The following is a 22,900-nucleotide window of genomic DNA, read 5'->3' as shown; positions in this document are numbered from 1 at the left end:
CTCAGGAAGGACTAGTTCAAGATGGTAACTCTTTCTCAAGTCCTCCAGGCCCATCAGCTTCAGGACTGGTTGGTGTCTTTTGACCTCAAGGATGCTTACTTCCATGTGCCGTTCCATCCCAAGCACAAGAAGTACCTGAGGTTCGCGGTTGGTGACTCGCACTTTCAGTTTCGGGTCCTGCCGTTCGGATTGACCTCGGCCCCAAGGGTTTTCACCAAGCTCATGGTGGTGGTGGCAGCACATCTCAGGAAAGGGGGGATTCACGTCTACCCCTACCTAGACGATTGGTTGATCAGGGGGAGCTCTCCCGAGCAAGTCCTGGATCATCTGTCCGTCACCTGCCACTTCCTTCACAAGCTGGGCATCTCCCTCAATTTAAAGAAGTCCCATTTGACACCAACGCAGCGGCTCCAGTACATCGGAGCAGTGCTCGACACGTCCCTGGGGCAGTGTTTTCCTCCTCAGGTGAGGGCTCTTCACATTCAGCAGATGGTGCACAAGTTTCAGCTTGCCCAGAATCTCCCAGCGTCCGAATTCTTGAGACTGCTCGGCCTCATGGCATCCTGCATTCTTCTGATGCCAGAGGCTCGTCTGCGGATGAGATCTTTGCAGTGGGCACTCAAGCTCCAGTGGTCTCAGTCCTCCTGCAGGCTATCGGACCCTGTTCAGGTGCCGCCCTCGGTAGCCTTGGACCTTCTGTGGTGGGCCGTCGAGGGCAATCTGATGAAGGGGGCCCCATTTTGGCTGCCCTGGCCGGAGGTGACGATCGTGACGGACGCATCCCTCACGAGATGGGGAGCTCATGCCAACGAGTTGACAGTCAGTGGTCGTTGGTCTCCCTTGGAGTCCAGACTCCATATCAATCTGTTGGAGCTGAGGGCCGTCAGGCTAGCCCTGAAGGCTTTTCTGCCGACTGTGCACGGAAGGAGTGTCCTGATTCTAACGGACAACACGGTGGCCATGCACTACCTCAACAAAAAGGGGGGGGCAGGGTCACTTCCGCTGTGCAGGGAGGCGATGCAGCTCGAATTCTGGGCCATCCAGCAGGATGTTTCGATCTCGGTTGTTCATCTGGCCAGAGACGACAACGAGATGGCGGACGCTCTGAGCAGGCAGAGCTTGATCTCTCACGAGTGGGAGCTGGCTCAGGAGATTCTCCTGGAGATCTTCGCACTTTGGGGGACCCCTCAAGTGGATCTCTTCGCCTCCAGTGTCAACCGGAAGTGCGAAAGGTTTTGCTCGCGGGAATTTCCTCCAAAAGGAGCCTTAGGAGACGCGTTCGTGGTGGAGTGGTCATTCCCACTGCTTTACGCATTTCCTCCAGTCCCCGTCATCCCGCAAGTGCTGCGGAGGTTACGGAGGTTCGGTTCCTGGATGATCCTCATTGCTCTGGCGTGGGCCCAGAAGACGTGGTACCCGGACCTTCTAGACTTGTCCATCTGCCCTCCACGTCGTCTTCCCTACCGAGACGATCTGCTCTCACGGGAGGAGGGTCAGGTTCCCCATCCAGAGGTCAGATCCCTCAATCTTCACGCTTGGCTTCTGAAAGGTTGAGGTATAAGGATTGGGACCTCCCTGAAGACATGATGGAGGTGTTGCTCTCGGCCAGGCGGCCGGCAACAAAGTCTCTGTACCGTTGCCGTTGGAGAAAGTTCTGCGACTGGTGCAGAGTTAAGAATGTGGATCCTTTTGTTTGTGACATTCGCATGGTTCTGTCTTTTTTGCTTTCTTTGGCCCACAGGGGCTTGCAAGTGGGGACCATTAAAGGTTACCTGGCGGCGCTGTCCATATTTAAGCGCTCGTCTGAGGAGTGTTCCTATTTTAAGATTCCTTTAATTTCGCAGTTTTTGAAAGGGCTAACTAATGTGTTCCCTCCGTCACCTTTTCTGGTGCCAGGTTGGGATTTGAACCTTGTTCTTAAGTTTCTTATGGGTGCTCCGTTTGAGCGTTTACATTCTTGCCCTTTGAGGCTGTTGACTCTGAAAACTGTGTTTTTGGTTGCGGTTACTTCCGCTCGCAGAGTGAGTTACAGGCACTTTCAGTTAAGCCACCCTTCACTGTGTTTCATAAGGACAGGGTTGTCCTTAGAGTTCGTCCTTCTTTTCTTCCGAAGGTGGTTTCAGAATTTCATTTGAGCCAGAAGGTTGTTCTTCCGGCGTTCTATCCTCCTCCACATCCTGGTAAGGAAGAGGAGAGGCTCCATAGGCTTGATCCTCGGAGAGCGTTGAGCTTTTATATTTCGCGCATGTCCCGGATCAGAGTGGACGGTCAACTTTTCATTGGTTACGCTGGAAAGCGTTTGGGACAAGCTGTGACGAAACAGACTTTCTCTGATTATTTTAGCTATCTCCGAGTGTTACCGCTTGGCGGGTAAGGACCCTCCGGCTGGCTTGCGGGCCCATTCTACCAGGAGAGTGGCTGCGTCTACTGCCCTGCAGAGGGGAGTTCCTATTCATCACTTCTGTCATGCAGCCACCTGGACTTCAGTACATACTTTTGTACGTCACTACTCCCTCGATTCCATCAGAGGAAAAGATCTGGCCTTTGGCAAGGCAGTTCTCTGCTCTGCAATTTGATTGGGCATGCTAAATTTGTATTCTAAAATCTTTCCCTCCTCCTTGCTTGGTACTGCTTTGGGAGTCTGTCATAGATATGGAATACGTCGGAGGACCCAATCCCCTCGAAGACCAAGTTACTTTGTTACCTGGTAACGTTCTTTCGATGGGATGGTCCGACGACGTATTCCATATCGCTCCCTCCCTGCCGTCCCCGCTGCAGAATTTCTTTTGCAATTGCAGCTTGCGTTCCACAAGGCCTTGTGTGTCTGACTGGCAGAAAACTGGTGGCACACGTTCTGGGAAAAAACTATAACTGAGGCTATGGGCGTCATGCGTCCTACTTATCACATTGGGTGACGTCGGAGGAGGTCCTCGGGGACGGCGCATTGACGTCATCGACGCAGGACGCAGACGCCAAAGATTTTCCGAAGCAGCACAGCTGTGGACATTACCTGTCATAGATATGGAATACGTCGTCGGACCATCCCATCGAAAGAACGTTACCAGGTAAGAAAGTAACTTGTTCCTCTGGTGTGTAAACTCATGAAGGATAGGCCCATGAAATGTAAATGAGATTTTGAGGCATTTTTATTTTTTTTGCACGTTGCTGTTCTTTCTAGTTGTGTGTAATGTCATTAAAGTTTGGTTGTATACTTTCAACTAATATTTAGCATTGAAAGCCTTTTTAAGTGTGTGTTTTTATTTTGTTACATTCACACTTCAAGTACTAAGCTATCCTCTTGGCATTAACCTCAAAATAATGCATATTTTAAAGGTCCATAGTATGGTCAATGCAAGTTAATGTTTAATTAAATGTATTAAGTTTGCATGCAAATTTAAAGCATGTCCTGTTGAATTGCAGCTGACGTTTGTATGTCCCAAACTACCATTCTGGCTCAAGCATTCCAAATTGTGTCTCAGGTAAGTTATTTTTAAATATGATATTCTCTCCAAAGATGTAGGGAGTTGTACAGCAGTTGACTAATAACACTAAGTCATTTCACAATCTTGCTGCCTGATTACCTGTTGCATGCTACAAATATATTTGCATTATCCAGTAAACATTAAAAAGTGAGCAGGTGTTTAAAAAAAATGACATCAGATGCATGATGAGAGGTAGTGAAGATGGTTATTTAGGAACTGAACTTAGCCTCTATCATTTGATGAATTGAGTATTTCTTTTTTTAAAAACCAATTTCTTGGCTTCATTCATTTCTTAGTAACTTAAATATATGACTCAAAGGTGTTCAACTTATCTGCACAAAAAGCTAGAAGCTGGTGCTAGGAATATTGTTTTCAAGATTGGCTTGTAAAGAGCCTGGTGAACATCTGTGGAGTGGTTTTACATGAACGTTGATTGGCAAGTTTTTGAAAAGCGCCTTAATTAAGGACCGTTTAATTAGATTTGGACTGTGACCAAGGCCTTCCAGCGTTGTTACTCTGGTTGACATCTCTTACGAGAGACTTCAATATTCCACAGAAAACATTGGTAAAGAGATGCTATGGTTGGAGCTAAAAAAACAAAAACCTACAAATTCACCATTTATGGTTCCTAAAACAACTTGAACTCTGGCATCGCCATCGTAAAGGAACCAAAAGACGCCAACTGCCATGCACTGCTTGCGACACCATATACATCAATGCAAATGATATGCACATACCTACAATTACTACATGGCATGAGCAACAAAGAGCTAAAGAAAAACAGTAGCCTACCTGTTTAGGGGCACTTCAGGATTTGATTTGAGGGACAACAAAAAAGCCCAAATTGGCTAAATATTATTTCCAAACCTGATTTCAGGTCTATCAGCCCAATGAGAGACACCATGGGCAGTGCATGGTGGTGACAGAGTTAATATTGTGTTACAACAGAGGTGCTCGAGCTGTGGGTGCCTCAGCAACACTAACTGGTAAAATATTGGTATGGGGGTGTTTGGTGCTGCAACCATAACATAACGTCTCTTTAATCACTTTAGCTTCTCTGTGCGTGTGTCCTTGTTTGTATTTAAAGCTGCTCTGAAGTGGATGGCCATGTCCTCTGAAGAGAAGTGGGTAATAAAGTATTTTCACTGAATGTATATGTTTTTATTTTTTTTGGGTATGATAAAGTGCTAACTTGTTTACAGGATAGTTTGGACTGCTAAGGAAATGAAGGTTTTGGGGAGAAAGGAGTAGAGTAGAGGAGAGGGTTAGGTAAGTAGGGGTACTTGTAAAGAGAGAAAAGGTCAAGCGTTCAACAGTGCGACACAAGGCAGTACATTTCCATCTTGAAAGAGCTTATTAAATGTTCCATCCATTAAAAGAATAAATGACAAGATTCAGAAACTTCAATAATGATTGATCCTAGTGAGGGATCCTTAGCAGGTGGTGGCAGGGAACGCTTTGCTGAAGAACAATGGTTTTTCGTCGTCTTATGAGCATTAAGTGATTTGCCTCAAATCTTCATTCCTGCAAAAGGGTGTTCCAGAGTAGACTTGCATCAGTAATACTTTTTCCCCATGTACTGTGTTTTTCGAAGGGTACATGGGTTAGATTGTCTGAGCTTTATTGTAGTGATCTAGTAGATTAGTATAGTAGATCTTGAGGCCCCTGCTGATGCAGATGGGCCCCATATTCCAGATAGCCTTCCTTATATGTGGGCTTCTTGTATGTATAATAGAGTTGTACTCTTACATCCCGTCCCCTTTCCTCCATTCTGCATGGGCGTCCCTTCCTAGGGACGGGAGACAGAAACTTTTTTATCATAAAAATCCTTCTTCCCCTTTAAATGTAGAGGCATGGTCCGCTGTTCCCCGGATTCTTCCATCTTTTTGTCTTTTTTGTCATTCAGGTACTTGGTCCTCCGGCGTTACGCTCCTCCCCGGCGCATGTCGACTTCATCAGGCTTCAGCAGGTGTCCAGCCTGCGAGGGGCTCTTCCCTATGTCCGACCCCATGGTCTTTTCCTCTGCTGCCTTGGCCCCGACCACGGCTAGGAAGGTTGTACCGCGTGCGATGCACTGACTCCATGCACTGACTCCATGCACTGACTCCATGCGCACTGAAGAACAGCCTCGCTCGGTGGAGGGAGCTCTCCCAAAGGTCGCCTCCAGAGGGCTCGAAGGACTTTGTCAAACAGAGATTGAGGCCCAAAGGAGGGCCGCTATTTTCTGTCGCACCCCGTAAGGGCGACTCCTTTCCGAGAAAACGCCAGAGTGGGAGGAACCTCTTGGGTTCTTGCACACGTACCGAGACTAGTCCAGCTACCGGCCTCACGGCCATTAAATCCTATTAGGGAGAATGCTAATTTCTCCAGCATGGGGTCTGGCATGGAGTCACATGCTCATGAATATTCCCTGTCGTCAGGCTGGGAATCCTCGGTAAAGAAAAAATCAGTATCAGTTTCGTTTCTGATCTGTCTTTCTTAGTAGTAACCAATCGCTGATCTCTGGATCATACTGCCCCCAGCCAATGACTGCCCTCTCCCTAAGCCCCGCCTCCGGCAGCCATCCTCAGATTTTTACCGCACGCTCAAGTGTTGGGAGTCCTCGTGTTTGGCGCTTGAGTTTTTTACTGCGTTTTCACGCTCTTTCAGGAGATTTTCTCATTTTTTCGGTTTAATCGAGCCTCAAGCTCCACCATTTCGTCGAGTTTACACTTCTTGGAGGATTCCGGAAGATCTGCAGCCTACCTCTACGGACATGGCCCAGGACAAAGGAAGCTCGACGCCCGGATCAAAGCTGTTCAGGAACTGCCCTGGATGCGGATTATATAACGTTTTTAAGGAGGACGATGTCTCTATTGCCTCCATGGGGACAAGACGCACGTGGAGAAGGACTGTGCGTTCTGCAAGAGCCTTTCGGAACGGACCAAACAAGATTGTCGTTCCCGCCTCGCCTCCTGGCTGGAGAAGGGCACAGTAAGTGAGAAGGCGAAGAAGATGGTTGAGCGGGCTTCTAAGTCCTTTGAGGGCACCCCGGCGACGGGGGCCCAACAGAAGGCCAAGCACCGCGAGTCCGCGGGCTACGGGAGCGCCGAAAGGTCAGGCTCTTCGGTTGCCAAGCAGGGCGCTACTTCCCCGGCACATTCGACCACGTGCCAGCGCTCTGGTTCGGGGAAGAGGAAGTCCGAGAACCCGGGTAGGCCGCTGGAGCGGACCCGGTCGATCTCGAAGGGGGAGCGAGGCGTTGACCCGAAGGCGAAGGCCCAGGACGCACCTAAGGTGGTGAAGGCCTTGATCCACCCGGCTAAGGCCTCTACCGAAGTGGTCTCTGCGAACCTGGCGGAGCCGGCTGAGACTACGCCAATGGAAACGGCCTCTGGGTCCAGAGTATCCCTGCCGCCGCGGAGGGAATCCTCTTTCCAGCCCACCACTAAGACCCCCGTGAAGCCCCCGGCTGAAAAAGGGAGGGGGCAGTGGCCATTAAAGACTCGGAATCAGCCTCTGAGGAGGAACTGGTGGAGACCGAGAGGGGGCCTCAATGAAAGGTCCATAGGCCTCAATGAGAGGTTCATAAACCTCAACGAGAGGTTCGAGAAGGTTCGATCCCAGGGGACGGTCCCTGCTGACGTGATCGAAGATAGCGACGAGGAGGACGAACAGGGCCCAGTGGAATGGCCATCCCGTCCGTCGCAGCCATTGCCCGAGCCCCAGGCTAGCTCGGTGGCCGTTTTGTTGGCAATCCAATCCTTATGTACCAAGATAAGGACGAGATTACCACGGACCCCAACGGAGGATCCAGAACCAGGCCCGTCAGGAATCCCTCCGAACAAGCGGCGGAGAGTCCACCCCTCTCCGCTCTTCGTGCCCGCGAGGCCGGTGGACCCCTCATCCCCCTCGCCGGGAGAGGATACGGGGACGGACGACGACGGTGGCGATGACACAGCAGACATCCCGTCGTCTGTCCCCCCCCACCCCATGCGGGCGTCCCCAGCCGACGAGGTTGGCTCTTTCCACGCCATGATAACCAGGGCATCCGAGCTCTTCCAGCTCTGCCCTCTACCAAAGATGAGAGGCTAAGAGGAAGACGGTCCTCGAGGTGCCTTTACTCGACGACATCTGGGACGAGGGGCTTGCTGTCCTCAAGAACCCTGCCACGACACCCGCCAAGAGGGACAGGTACGAGAAGAAGTACTGAGTCCCCGATGCCGCCCCCTTGTGCCTCAGGGCCCAGCCCACGCCGGACTCGGTCGTCTCGGCAGCGGCTAAGAAGAAGGCAGCGGGCGCGGCGGCTTCAACTTCCACTTCCCCGCCGGACAGCGAGGGCAAGAATTTGGACTCTATGGGACGACGGGTCATCCCGTCGGCGGTGACGACGATTAAGGCATCCAATGCCTTAGCGATCGTGGCCCGCAACGACAGGGAGCTCTGGTTCAAGATAGCTCCCCTGCTAGATTTCCTGCCTGATGACAAAAGGGCGGAGGCCCTAGAACTTCTGCAGGAGGGCGAGGTGGCGTTGGATCACGCCATTACGGTGGCAACGGACATTGCCGATACCGGATTTCGCCAACTGGGCAACAGAGTTTGCCTCGGACGACGAGGATGGCTCAAGGCGACAGACTTTCGCCAGGATGTCCAGACCAGAGTGTTGGACATGCCGTTCGACGGTGGATGAGTCTCTACAGGCCATCAAGACCGACTCGGAGACGGCCCAGGCCCTTGGTGTGCTTCAGCAGCGACGGCCCTTTTGGAGCTCTGGAGGCAGACAGGGTGCCTCCAAAGGATCCAGCGGTGGCTCCTCCACCTACCGCCAGGCGGCCCGCTCCTCTTCACAGGAGGCCTACAGAGGTCGCGGCAAGGGGGTTCCCGTCGTCGTCGCCAAGGAGGCCAAGGCAGCAAGGCCGCTTCCAAGCAAGACTGACCCGGCCGGGTGGTCGGGCCCCCACCGAAGCACCCCAGTGGGAGGCCGACTGACGAAGTTCGTCACGGTGCGGGAGTCCATCTCCACCGATCGTTGGGTGTTGGACACCCTGGCCAACGGGCACTCGCTGGAATTCCTAAAGAAGTGCCCTCTCATTCCTCCCGTGGCCAGGAAGGAGAATCAAGTCAACTGCTGTTGGAGGTAAAGGCGATGCTCAAGAAAGGTGCCATCGAGCTCGTCCCCAGGAGGCTCCGGGGCTCCGGAGTGTACTCAAGATACTTCCTCGTCAGGAAGAAGACAGGCAGTTGGCGCCCCATCCTAGACCTGCGTCGGTTAAACAAATACATCAAGGCAGAGAAATTCAGGATGGTCACCCTCCAGCACGTGCTGGGACAGCTGGAGGAAGGCGACTTCCTATCGTCGCTGGTCCTGGAGGATGCCTACTTCCAGATCCCCATTCTAGAAAGGCACAGGAAGTTCCTCAGGTTTGTGGTTCAAGGACGCCACTACCAATTCAGAGCCCTACAGTTCGGATTAAAGTCGGCACCCAGGGTTTTCACCAAGTGCCTTGCACCAGTGGCAGCGCGGCTGCGCCTGCAGGGGATCCACGTCTACCCCTACCTGGGCGACTGGCTAATCCGGGCAAGGTCAAGGGAACTCGCTGTCGATCATACGGCGAGGACCGTCCGGTTGCTCACAGAGCTGGGGTTCTCCATCAACTACCCCAAATCCCACCTGGTTCCGTCACAAGTAGCACTGTTTTTGGGGGCAAAGCTCGATAAAGTGGAGCAATTGGCCTCCCCTTCAGAGGAGAGGACCAAAACCAGCCTGGGCAAGGTGTGGCGCCTGTTAGCCACGGACGTGGCCAGGGTGAGGTCCATCAAGTCCCTTCTCGGGATGATGTCCTCATGCATCTACCTTGTACCCCTTTGCAGACTTCGGATGCGTCCGCTACAGGAGTTCCTCGACGCCCGCTGGTTTCAGGCGGGGGGCTGCTTCGAGGACAGGATCCCCCTCAACGAGGAGTTCAGTCGAGCGATCCTATGGTGGGGCACCCGGGCTCACCTCACGACGGGCACGGACTTTGAAACCCCAGCGTTTCAGGAGACGGTGACTACGGACGCCTCTCTGGAGGGTTGGGGTGCCCACACCGGAGATCTCTACGCAAGAGGCCTTTGGCTCCCGGAGGAGAGGTCTCTTCACATCAACATCTTGGAGCTCCGTGCAGTGTTCTGGGTGCTCAAGTCGTTCCTCCCGTCCCTCAAGGACAAGGTGGTGAGGATCTTCATCGACAACACCACCACAATGTTCTACATACGGAAGCAGGGAGGCACCAGATCCCCAGCCCTATCCAAGGAGGCCCAGGATCTGTGGCACTGGGCCGTCGCCCAGGGGATGTTTCTGGTTCCCTTCCACCTGGCAGGAATAAAAAAACACCATCGCCGACTCACTCAGCAGGGAGCTGCGCTCGTGCCACGGGTGGGAACTGCGCCAGGATCAAGTGGATCGACTCTTCCAACGATGGGGCAAACCCCAGATCGACGTGTTCGCAACGGCGACGAACTCCAAGTGCCAGAGGTTCGCCAGCAGGTTCACACAGCCGAGGAGCATGGGCAATGCTTTCTCGTTCCCTTGGGACGGCCTGTTTCTATACGCGTTCCCTTCGTTGCCGTTGCTGCTCCGCCTCATCAGCCAGCTCAAGAAGTCCAGGTGCAGGATGATCCTCGTCGCACCGGCTTGGCCGAGGCAGATCTGGTTCCCGGACCTTCTGGACTTGTCAACGTCCCTGCCAGTCAGGCTGCCGGCGGACACGGATCTTCTCTCCAGAGAAGGAGGCGCCATTCTACACCACGACCCATAGTCGCTGAACTTGCAGCAAGTCCCAGAAGTTCTGGATGGTCACCCTCCAGCACGTGCTGGGACAGCTGGAGGAAGGCAACTTCCTATCGTCGCTCGAGTTGGAGGATGCCTGCTTTCACGTGCCCATTCTAAAAGGACATGGAAAGTTCCTGCAATTTGTGGTCCAAGGGCGACACTATCAGTTTAAGGCCCTTCCCTTCGGATTGAAGTCGGCACCCAGAGTGTTCACCAAGTGCCTAGCACCAGTGGCAACGCGTCTGTGCCTGCAGGGGATCCACGTCTACCCCTACTTGGACGATTGGCTCATCCGAGCAAAGTCAAGGGAACTCGCCGTCGATCACACAGCGAAGACCGTCCAACTGCTTACAGATCTGCGATTCACGATCAACTTTGCAAAATCCAACTTGGTACCATCACAAGACACCCTGTTCCTGGGAGCCAGACTCGACACAGAGGCGCGATTGGCTTCGCCGTCGGAGCAAAGGACCAAGGCCATCCTGGGCGAGGTACAACGGCTGTTGACCATGGACATGGATAGGGTGAGATCCATCAAGTCCCTACTCGGAATGATGTCCTCGTGCATCTACCTTGCGCGCCTATGCAGGCTGCGGATGCGACCACTGCAGGAGTTCCTTGACGCCTGTTGGATGCAACCCGCAGGCAGTTTCAAAGACAGGATCTCACTCAACGAGACTTTCCGCCAAGTGATCCGGTGGTGGGGCACCCGTGCAAATCTAGCAGTGGGCATGGACTTCCAGAGCCCGGCACATCAGGAGACGGTGACGACGATGCCTCCCTGGAGGGATGGGTGGCACACACCAGAGATCTCCACGCAAGAGGCCTTTAGCTCCCGGAGGAGAGGTCACTACACATCAATGTCCTGGAGCTCTGAGCCGTGTTCTGGGCCCTCAGGTCGTTCCTTCCGTCCCTCAAGGGCAAAGTGGTAAGGGTCTTCACCGACAACACCACCACGATGTTCTACATCCGAAAGCAGGGGGGCACCAGATTCCCAGCCCTATCCAAGGAAGCGCAGGATATGTGGCACTGGGACGTCGCCCAAGGGATGTTCCTGGTACCCTTCCATCTGGCAGGAATAAAGAACACCATAGCAGACTCACTCAGCAGGGAGCTGCGCTTGTGCCACGAGTGGGAGCTGCGGCAGGATCAAGTGGATCTCCTATGCTGACGATGGGGCAATCCCCAGATCGACCTATTTGCGGCGGTGACGAACGCCAAGTGCCGGAGATTCGCCAGAAGGTTTCCCCAGCCAGGGAGCATGGGCGATGCCTTTTCATTCCCCTGGGACGGCCTGTTCCTGTATGCGTTCCCACAGTTGCCGTTGCGACTCACCAATCAACTCAGACGGTCCCGGTGCAGGATGATCCTCATCGCACCGGCGTGGCCGAGGCAGATCTGGTTCCCGGACCTTCTGGACATGTCAGCGTTCACCCCCCTCCCCTAGTCAAACTGCAGATGGACGCTGACCTTCTCGCCAGAGAAGGAGGCGCCATCCTCCACCACGACCCGGTGTTGCTGAACTTGCAGGCCTGGCTCCTGCAGCACTAGAGTTTGGAGGGTACGATATCCCGGCGGACTGCAAGGAGGTGCTTGCAAAGGCTAGGGAGTCCTTCGATTCTCAAGTGCTATGGACATAAATGGAAGAGGTTCTCTGTCTGGTGCCGTGTAGAGAAGATTAACCCCCTGCGGATTACGGCCCCTCAAGTGCTGCTGTACCTACTGTTGTTGGCCAAGGCGGGGCTGGCACATGCCTCCATCAAGATCCATTTGGTGGGTGTCTCCCGCTACACCAGAACTCCGGGACGCTCGTCGCTATGGTCCCATCGCCTGGTATTAGGGAGAATTCTCATCTATGGCTAATTTCCCTCACCTAGTGAGTCCCCCAGCAGCTTTGCTGGACTTCTGGAGTTTATTTTTTTTTCCACTTGGTAAGAGTGAGAGCTTTTCCCCCACTCTTACCTGTGTTTTGCTATGTGTTTCTATCTGTTTTTGTGAATGTGGACTCTGAAGCACACCACTTCAGCAGCCCCCTTCTTTTTGTGTCACACAGCACCTTCAGTGCCGTGGCACAGGGTTGTCTTTGAGACTTCCCTCGACTCCATTTCTGAGGCGACTACTGTCCCCCAGAAAAGGGTAAAGTTACCATTAACTTTACTTAGTCAATCTGCCACAGATCCAGTGCAACCCATCTTCCATGGAGTACTGTAAAGGGTTAATCGTATCCCTTTTTATCTGTACCTCCTAGAGCATTGTTTTGCTCTCTTAACATTTGGACTTGGCTGGTGGCAGTGGTATCTACCCTAACATTTCTACCGCAATTAAATTAGATAAACGTGGTACTGTTCTTGGCTAATATATTAGCTTCGAACATAAACCCGCTTGACCAAATCGTCTTTCTTTGGCTCCAGTTGGGTTTATTCGCCATTTCTTTTTGTTAAAGTCCTTCTTGTGTCTTACTTTGTGCGGCAAACTAGGTTCGCCCTGTTTGTTCACTGTCTTTTGGTGGGCTTTCTGTTCAGAAGCCCTTCACCAGGCGCCTGGGTGTCTAGGTGGGCTGAATGTGAGGGAGGGGTGTAGTCACCCCCTGCACAGGGTATCCTAGGAAACCCAAGTCGCACTTTGCCATGATTGGGCAAGGGGGTTGTCCGGGCTGGACAACCCCCCTGCTGGGTGATTGACAGCCAGGCTGTGTGAATGGGGGTTTTCGCATAAAAGGCAGGTCTCTTGGGCTAGAAGTCGGAGAGTTGCCACTGGAACTACAAGGAATGGAAGAGAAGCAGAGAGAACGACGGCTGGTGCAACTACCCCGTCCTGGTGAAGCCCTGCTGCAGTCCTGACCTATCTTCCCTTCAACTACTTGGAGAAGATCCAGTCCAGAGTCTTCTTCCCTTCAGCTTGGGGGGGATAACCAGCTCATCATCTACAGCCAGAGGATCCTCTTCCATGGTCGAAATCGCTGCACACTGCTGTAGTGTTCCGGATAGCCATCTGAAGAGCCTCTCCTGTTTTTAAGGAGCGCACCTTTTATTCCTTGTCGCTGCTGCTGGCTTCATTCCTGTGTGGTGTAGACCCCCTTCAGACGTCCTCCTTCACAACAAAGCTCCAGGAATCTTAGGTCTGAGGGAAACCAACAGGAACATCTGCCAGGGCACCAGCTGCACCACTGGAACAAGGTACTGTGTTCTGTTGAGGAAGCTGGGTGAAACCCCTTTTTCTTCATTTCCAAGGCTTGCCCTTGTCTTCCCTCATTCTTATAACTTTTGCTTCCGAACATTGACAATATCAAAGTACTTTCTGGCTATGTTGAATCGTGAACTGTTTGACCGTGTTATCTTCGGCAACTGGCCCCGGTGTCTTTCGACCCTGGCTCCGGCCCTTTGACTTTTGAACTCCTGTCTTTGCGTGTTTCTTGATTCTGCCTGCCTAACCAAAATATTGCCTGTGATTTTTGCCTCCAACTCTCTCTGGGTATCTCAGATGCTAGGTGTGTTCTTGCCCCGGTAGCATTTCATGTCATGGATCCGCGTTTGTTTAGTAGACCGAACTGTCAAAATGTCATCGCAAGTGTATTCGTGGTAACGTGTTTTGTTCATAACCCCGGTTCATTCAAACACAGGGTACTTACCTTGAGACTTACTGTACAAAGTAAATTAGTTAGTTGTAGTATATTTAAAGTGTGGTTTTTATTGCAGTTTTATAGAAGTGTTGTGTTTATAGCGAATGGTTTAAAAATAAATGTACTTATATTTTTATACCTGAAACCTTGAGTCAGTGTTTGCTTGAGTCACAGTAATTGTAGTCCCTTTTGTGTAATCTCTGATACTGCTCATATACTCTTGAGATACGCCTGGCTGCTCCGCCACTGCTACCACTCTGACATAGTAGTACAGGCTTGTACCAAAGGTAAAACTTGTATTGCCACCTGTGGTCTTAATTGTGTGTATTGGTCCCCAAGGGCACTGCACCGGATTCTGCCTAACACCTGGTGAAGGAGTTCATGAAAGGACTGTTCCGATCGTTCCCGCCAGTGAAGGCTACGGCCCCGGCGTGGGAGCTCAACGTGGTGCTGACCAGGCTCATGGGGGCCACCATTCGAGCCGCTGCATTCGGCACGGTGGAAGTTCCTATTGTGGAAGACAGCGTTTCTTGTGGCCATCACCTCCGCACGACGAGTGGAAGAGATCCAGGCCCTCTCCTGTAACCCTCCATACCTGACTTTCCACGAGACGAGGGTGGTGCTGAGGATGCACCCCTCCTTCATGCCCAAGGTGCCGTCGGACTTCCATCTCAACGAGCTCTTGGTGTTACCGGTTTTCTTCCCGTCGCCTTCGTCGCCGGCTGAGAGGGCTTTGCACTCTCTGGATGTAGCTAGAGCGCTGAAGTTCTACGTGGACCACACAAAGAGCCTTTGGAAGACATCACACCTGTTTGTGAACTTTGGACCTGTGAACCAAGGGAAGGCCCTCTCGAAGGCTTACATTTCCAGATGGCTCTGCGGCTCCATCATGCACTGTCAGCGGTTGGCAAACCGACCGTTGCCCGGCCATCCGAGAGCCCATTCGACCAGAGCGATCGCTGCTACCACGGCATTCTTGTCTGGTGTACCCCTGCTGGACATCTGCAGGGCTGCTACATGGAGGTGGACGCACACCTTCACGAGATTCAACTGCGTCGATCGGGATTCCTGGAAGGAGTCCAGGGTCAGCCAGGCAGTGCTGTGCAACCTGTTCGCCTGAAGGTGGGCCTGGTGAGGAGGTAATTAATGTTGAGTTGATGAAATACTTAATGTTGAGTTTGCCACCTCCCGTGGTTGTGCATGTATGTACTGCTATGTATTCTTATATTCATGAGCATGTGAATCCATGCCAGACCCCATGCTGGAGAAGGAACAAGTTAATTACCTGTAACTGTTGTTCTCCAGCATGGGTCTGGCATGGATTCAAATGCGAACCCTCCCTCCTTCCCCTCTGGAGCTCTTCTCTTGGTCTTACTGCCACTTTACGTGCTACCAAATCTGAAGATGGCTGCCAGAGGAGGGGCTTAGGTAGAGGGCAGTCATTGGCTGGGGGCAGTATGACTCAGAGACCAGTGATTGGTTATTAGGAGAAAGACAGTTCAGAAACGAAACTGAAACTGATTTTTTCTTTACCGAGGATTCCCAGCCTGACGATGGGGAATATTCATGAGCATGTGAATCCATGCCAGACCCATGCTGGAGAAAAACATTTACAGGTAAGTAACTTGTTCCATATGTCCCTTCCTGAACCATGCAAAAGTAGATGCTGATCGTGTCCCATCTTGAGGACCCCCGCTCTGCCGACTGTATGGGTTCAGGGTTTGGCGGTGCACCCGTTATCTGGCACGGGAGACAGGCTGCTATGAGTTGCTCCACCTTGGTGTCAATGTGTGGGAACTACACTCTGTGTCGGATCCTGGCTTTTGTTAGGACTATTCCTTGGTGGCCTTTGTGGGCCAACACCACGATTATGTCCTGCAGACTGTTTGAGATTACGATACGGGCTCCTCTCAGGATTAACCCCTTGCTGGTTACTGACTATATCTTGTCGTATTGGGAACATGCCCGTGAGGAAGTTTCTGGCTGCGGGCGTGCGGTTGTGTACATTGCGGAAGAAAGACTTCCACTCGCCCGATATGATGGTGTTCTTGATCAGGTCACAGCAGGGGTCGGTCTGGGTGGCCTGCACAATGTCCTTGATGCTGACTGCTTTGGGTTTCATAATGTGTGCGCGATCTGGCATGTGTGCTCTTCCGTTTCTTCTGCCTCATTCACATCTCCTAGGGTGGTTGCCCTCGGGTGCCTGGATAGAAAGTCTGCTGGGTAGTCGGTGCCCGCTTGGTAGGTCAACTCAAACTTGTATTGTTGCAAGTGGAGCAACCACTTCCCTATTCTGGCGTGGGGGGGTGAGAAGATGACCCCGTGAATATTGGAATGAGGGGCTTATGGTCTGTGGAGGTCCTGAATTTGCGTCCGTAAAGATAGATGTGAAAATAACGGCACTCCACAACACTACTATGGCCTCCTTCTCGATGTGCGAGTAACGTTGCTCTGTTGGTGTTAAGGCGCGGGATGCGTAGGCAGTGGGCTTAGTTTCCCCTGTTCGAGACACTTGAACAAGGATGGCCCCGAGGCCGACGCTGCTGGCGTCAATATACAGTTTTGTTGTTTGTGTGGGGTCGTAGTAGGCCATTGTTGTCTCGGCTAAGAGGGATGTTTTGATGCGCTCGAACGCCTCCTGGCAGTCGGGGCTCCAGACCCATTTGGTGTTCGATCTGGTGAGTTCTCCAAGTGGCTTGGACATCGTGGCCAGGTTGAGGATGAACCTCCCGCAGTATGTTGCCATTCCCAAGAAGCTGCGTACCTCTGTGGGAGTCTGTGACTGTGGGTCTGCCAACACTCCTGCACTGTTAAACACGTATCCGAAGAATGTGATTTCCTCCTTCAGGAACTCACACTTTTCCCTGTGAATGGTTAACCCAGTGGTCTCTAACCTGCTGAGCACCATCTCGAGGCGAAGCATGCGTTTATACCTGTTGCTGGAGTGGCTGAGAATGTCATCACTGATGTTCAACACTCCGGGGATGCCCTGTATTACCTCCTGAATGGCCTGCTGGAAAACCTCTGCCGCTGAGGAGATGCTAGAACTGTCTTTTGTATCGGCGTAGGCCCAGGTGCGTGGAGAATGTAGTGATGTATCTTGATTCACAATGTAGTTTTAGCTGATGGTACCCAGCGATGAGGTCAATCTTCGAGAACACTTTTGACACTGTAAGGTCCGTGATGATTGCATCCATTGTGTGGGTGAGGTCGTTCACGCTTGATTGCCGCATTTAGAAGGTGCATGTCGATGCAGATTCTCACTTTCCCTGGCTGCTTCGGCTTCTTTGTCACCACGATGGGAGACACCCAAGGCGTCGGTCCTGCTACCTCTTCAATGATTCCTGCTTTTTCAAGTTCTCGCAGTTCCTTTTCAACCAGGTTCCTCATGTGGAATGGGGTCCTTCGGTGGTGTACTACTCAGGGCTGTACTGACTGGTCGATGTGGAGCTTTATAAGTTTTCCTTTAAGGCATACTATGCCCTTGAGGATGCCCGGGTACTTTCCCAGGAGACTGGTGATGTCCGTTGAGTCCGCTACATCGCAGATGAAACAGATTAGTCCCAGGTCTTCTGCTGTATTGCCATGAGTAGGCACTCGATTCCTGCATTGACGACTTTATACCTTTGACTGGATGACTCGATCACTCCTGCTTAGTGTTGTTCTGAAACGTCCTTCCACTGGTAGTGGGGTTTTGCATCTGTAGGCAAATAAGTGTGTCAGTTGGCTTGAGGCCAGGACGGGGACGCACCTTCTGGAACATTGTTGCCGGCATGACGTTTACTGATGCTCCAGTGTCGCTTGTCATTTGCGTCTCCTGGCCCTGTATAGACACTAGGCATTTGCGTCGTCTTTGTCTCTCCGCCGACTCTACACCTCTGTGGTCAAGTGCCGAGACCAAGTATACTTTCCTCCTCTTTCTTGTTTGTCCACTGTCCTCATTTTTTGGTGGATCACCATTGTCATACCTGGATTCGTTGGTCAACGAGTTGTCAGCCTCTACGCGGCAGGTGATGGCTTGTTTCTTCTTTTTGGGGGTGCTTTTGTCCTGTTGTGGTTGGGGGCATTGTGATTGCCCTGATGATCTGCAGACCCGTGCGTAGTGGTCCTTCCGGCCACATGCTTGTACTGGGCAGTTTCATCTTTCGTGACGCGCACCTCCACACTGTCGGCCCTGGGATCCTTGATTGCCACTGTTGAGTTGTTTGTGTCGTTAAATTCCTCCCTATGTGGTTGGCGGTTGGCAATTTGAGCTATTATCGCCGTCGTCGGCAACAATTGGAGCTTCTGCAATGTGGTGCCCATGTGTGCTGCCCTCGCGTGCACAGTTCTATTGTGCGCCCATATTCAAGGAACCTGACTAGGGGAATACCTTTCTCGCACAACACCATTCTGCATAGTTTTTCAGAGTGCATGCCATTGATAATTTGGCACCTTATCTCCTTCTCAACATTGTTGAATTCACACGAGAGTGCGAGTTTCCTGAGTCTTGTATGGTATGCGTCAAGTGTTTCCTCCTCTATCTGAACCGTGGTGCAGAAGATTAAAGTTTCGTAATCCAGGTTCAGTTGTGGCATGAAATGTGCTCTGAGAGCGTCTTTGGCCAGTTGATAGATGTCTGAGCCATCGCTGATTACCTGTGTGTTGAAGATGCGCAGCACGTTGTCGCCCACGTTCAGCAGAAGGTGTGACCTCATCTTCCCGGGCATTGTGATGTCTTTGCATTCCATCACCATCTCAAACTTCTGGATCCACAATAACCAACGGGGGCCCACTGACGATGGGTCGGTGTAGGGGTCGAACGGCCCCAGTGCCATTGTCCCACCGTGAGGTAGAGGGGACGGTGTTGCGGGTGTCAGTGACGCTGCAATCCTTGACGGCGGGCTGGGTCTGGGTGTGGCCATGTTGTTACGGTGTTGGTGTTACCGCCGTTGTGTGTGTGTGTTCGATGAATCACTCCTCACCTTCGTGACCTTTGTGTTGATGGGGCCTTCAGGAACCCAGCAGCTCTGCTCTGTTTCCGTCTGCGGTGCAGTGGCGCTTTCTGCAACACCTGGCTTGGAGATGAGTCTGCAGGCAAACCGAATGTTCTCAGATACCTCCTGTTTTTTTTTTGTGGTTTTTTTTGTAGTCTTCAAAATGTAGAGGTTTTTCAGGAGATGGCAAATGCAGAAAATTATTTGATTTTTTTTTTTTTAAATAAATGCTTTTTAAAAATGTTTTCAGGTTTCCCTCACCATGTCCCCAAAAATGTGTCCATGCTGAGGGCATGTGGGCCGATTTACAGCCGTTTGTTTGTTATCTTGGATCCGTCCCTCGTCGCCAGTGTTCTGTTCTTCCCTGCCGATGCGCCGGCTGAAGGGAAAACAGAAGGCGGACCTGCGTGAGAACCCTGGCTGAGGAGCTGCAATAATACACACAACACGCATTGTCTATTGTGCCCGGAACTGCCCCCACGTGCGGCCGGGTGGGCCCTTTTTTTACTTGCACCTTAAGTCACCGCGCTTGCGGGACGGGGACGTAAGGCGTACAAAACAATGACTATGTTTACTGATTATATCCAGGGCTGGCGCTGGGCGTGTGCAGTATGTGCAGCTGCACTTGTCCCTGCGCTCATGAGGCCCTGTGCAGAAAGTGCCAGTTAACTCCCTCTGTTGAAGGCTGCAGGGTGGTCCGTCTATGTGCTCAGTGCACATGAGCACTCGCACAGGCGGCCCATGCTGCAGCAGAGAGAAGCTTGCTTCCCAAAAATGTACATGCAAGCATGGGGTGGAGGGGCATGGGGGATATAGTGGGCAGGTGGCACCATCTGCGCTACCCATGTAACAGTTGTCCGACGCCACTGCCGCCATGATTTCACGTGATGTCACAGCAGCCACAGAGCCAGTTACTAACTTGCCTTGCCAGCAAACGCAGTAGCAGCGTGGATTTCAGTGCCTGGAGCGGAAGGCCCTCTGGACTCGCGCAGCGTTGTTCTGGGGCCTATTAGGCTTACTGTGCTGAAGTGCTGCAGCAGGTATGGTACCCCTACTCTGCCCGCTCACTCACCAAGCCTTCCAGAAGAACCGGCCTGTCATAGTCTGCCCTGGCTGCAGTTAAACCTGCATGCAAGGATTAGGCTGGTCAGGCCAGATATGTTTTAGCGACAGTTTGGCAAGAAGGAATGGGGGTCACCGGTCCTCTGCAGGGACAGACTGGCCTTAATCTTATTGAAAGAATGGCACGAAAGGTCCCTGTCACCCTCTGTTCTTAACAAAGCGGCTAAATAACAAATACTGCAGTAGGAAGCACTACTTTTAAAACAATTATGTATGTGGTTTAGGTTTAATATAAGATTAGGGAGCAAGCTCAGCTGTAAGAGGGGTGGATCAGGGCACCTAGTTCTCTTTTTTGAAGAGTTCAGCCGAGGGCTGACAGCTACTCAGCCTTTCATTTTCAAAAGTTCATATATTCTGACCATTTTCATTGGGTTATAAAGATGACCTCCACTTAAAGCTATTCAAGCTTTACAGAAACGATTTACGTGCATTATATATCAAGGGGTGTGAAGTGGGCCACATGCACAGAAAAACGTTTGCACATTGGCTGATGTGCGCTAGAATTAAAGAAAAAGAAGAAAAAATAAATGGCGGGTCAGCGCTGTGCCAAATTCAGTGGCACGGCTGGAGGGGGATGTGTATAACTTTCAAAGATTCATATTTGTCTCATGGTGCCCATGCTGCTGTTGGCATCTCCATTTACCACTAATGCCAGGCTAATAAGCAGTTGAGGTCTAGCTCTACACCGAGCCCAAACTATTGCATTAGAGTACAGATATGGAGAAATGGCATATAAGGAGGGACTCGCAGCTTGTAGCTGTTTGGTTATTTGCCCATCCATTGACTGCCTTGGCTATGCTAAACGCTATGGCCATTCCCACCCAGTTCCTGACCCTCCACGCCCAAAAAATTCCCTAGTGGGAACGCTTTGAGCTTGCTTTGATCAAGCCTTGCCATCAAACTTTACACTGAAGTGCCTGCCAGTGTTTTTTTCAAAGCAGTCTTCTGAGAGTTAATGACTTAATTGGATTTGTAAACCAACCTACTTGTGTAATCTTAACCAGGTCTGGCTTCAGCTACTCTATTTATAAGCACTACACATGTCCTTCACCAATGTCCTGTTAAAAACAAGCATTAGCAAAGCCAACAGTTTTGGCGTGTGTATAAGTATTCAGCATTTGCTAGGTACTGCCATTAGATGCCCATGTACTCGGTCCAAACGAGGGTGTTCGACATACCCTTCGACGGGGACAACCTCTTCAGGAAGAAAGTTGACAAGTCTTTACAAGCCATCAAGAATGATACAGAGACGGCTCATACCCTGGGCTCTCTCCAACAACACTGCTCTTCCTTTCGCGCCTCTGGTGGAAAGTCCAGGTCGACTAAGGGTTTCGGTGTAGGTTCCTCATTGTACCGTCAGCCCTCCTGCTCCACGACCCAGGAGGCTTAAAGGGGCCTTTTCAAGGCCTTTCGGTGGAAGTGGCCAGCGCCATCGTCGCCCCCAAGGCAGAACGCAGGCGCTGCAGCAAGACTGAACCGAGAAGGACATTGGGCCCCACCCACCCTGGTGGGAGGCCGGCTGACTGGTTTCTTCAGCGAGTGGAAGAAGATCTCCACTGACAAATGGGTGCTGGACACTTTTGACAAACAGAAAAACAGGGTGGAGGCCACCCCGTAAAAGCTGGTGCTCATCCTTGCTCCTTGTTGGAGCTAAATTTGTTCCTTCGTGTTACATCAAACACTTCATAGTGTATTCAAGCATTCTTTTTGTTCACATTCATTATTGTTTGCTGAAAGACATTTTCTTTTATTTATATATATATATATATATATATATATATATATATATATATATATATATATATATATATATATATATATATATATATATATATATATATATATATATATATATATATATATCTTTTGAAACTTCTCTGCAAGTTTTGTAAAACTGTGTTTTATTCACACATTCTTTTCAAGGCAGAAAAAAGACTCCTGCTCTTTTGTATCCAAGCTATTGCCAATGCATTTCGGTGCCTAGCACAATCTTCAGGGCTGTATTTTTACAATTCACAACATTCAGTTTTAAATCACAACATTAACTTTTAAATCAACGTTTTCTGCAGAAGAGGCGAATAAAATTCTAGGTTTGATCACAGATTCCTCATTTAGTACGAGCACGACTGCGGGACAAGATCCTGCGAGAAAAATCAAGCAATTGGAATATCTAATCAGAAAAGAAATCAATCAAAAATGACATGCCATCACATTGGGCAGGTATCATAAGAATCAAATAATACCAAGGGGATTGCGTATCCAATTACGTCCAATTTAGTGCAAGGAGAGCAAGGAATTCGTAAGAAAGTGGGAAGCCATTTTAAATAAATGCTCTTTCGATTTGATCTTACTTACGATACAAGAGCTGGCTCATAACTTAACTACATTACACACAGAAATTGAAGAAATAGAAACGGAATTGGTGAAGACATTAAACAAATAAAAAATATAGACAAGTTTGGATGATATAAACAAGTTGGCAGGTTATATGTCCGAATTGGAGGCCAAAAAATTAAGGAAGTTCCGCAGGGATACTTATGATTATTTGAATAGAGAGGTATATACCTGGATGGACAAATATGGACCACCAATAGGCAAACCAAAACCTAAGTCTAACAACACAAGCAAAACGTCAAGCTCAGGATCCGAAAGTAATTCGACAACAAATACACCAAGAGACGAAGAACAAGAAAGTGGTACCACAGATCCAGCACAGGGATCAAGCACCTCACCAGGCACTCCTCTTTTTTAGAAAGAGGACAAAGAGAACAAGGAGGGGGAAGAGGAAAACAAAAGGAAGGATCGCTGACAAGACTCAAACAGAGAAAAGTCTAGTTTTGAACTTATCCTCGAGAAGACTAACAGAACAGGAAGTCAAAACATTACATAAGGGGTTACGTTTTGTACCTTA

General features: G+C 50.8%; 1 protein-coding gene across 5 annotated transcripts in view; it reads left to right on the top strand.

Annotated features, from left to right (window-relative positions):
- Positions 1-22,900, top strand: part of CEP192 (centrosomal protein 192) — a 2,773,731-nt gene that overhangs the window by 2,745,424 nt on the left and 5,407 nt on the right. For 4 of the 5 annotated variants that reach the window (XM_069620824.1, XM_069620822.1, XM_069620821.1 and 1 more), the window contains one exon: positions 3,421-3,479. The exons of the other annotated variant lie outside the window; for it this stretch is intronic. In XM_069620824.1, the coding sequence (XP_069476925.1) occupies positions 3,421-3,479 (59 nt within the window). The remainder of the gene's footprint in view (positions 1-3,420; positions 3,480-22,900) is intronic. 5 annotated transcript variants of the gene reach the window in all.

The sequence above is a fragment of the Ambystoma mexicanum genome, chromosome 5q, assembly GCF_040938575.1.
Source record: "Ambystoma mexicanum isolate Mex_15411 chromosome 5q, UKY_AmexF1_1, whole genome shotgun sequence".
NCBI classification, from domain to species: domain Eukaryota; kingdom Metazoa; phylum Chordata; class Amphibia; order Caudata; family Ambystomatidae; genus Ambystoma; species Ambystoma mexicanum.
Note: the sequence above shows the minus strand (reverse complement) of the source record. Positions and strands in the feature narration are given on the sequence as shown.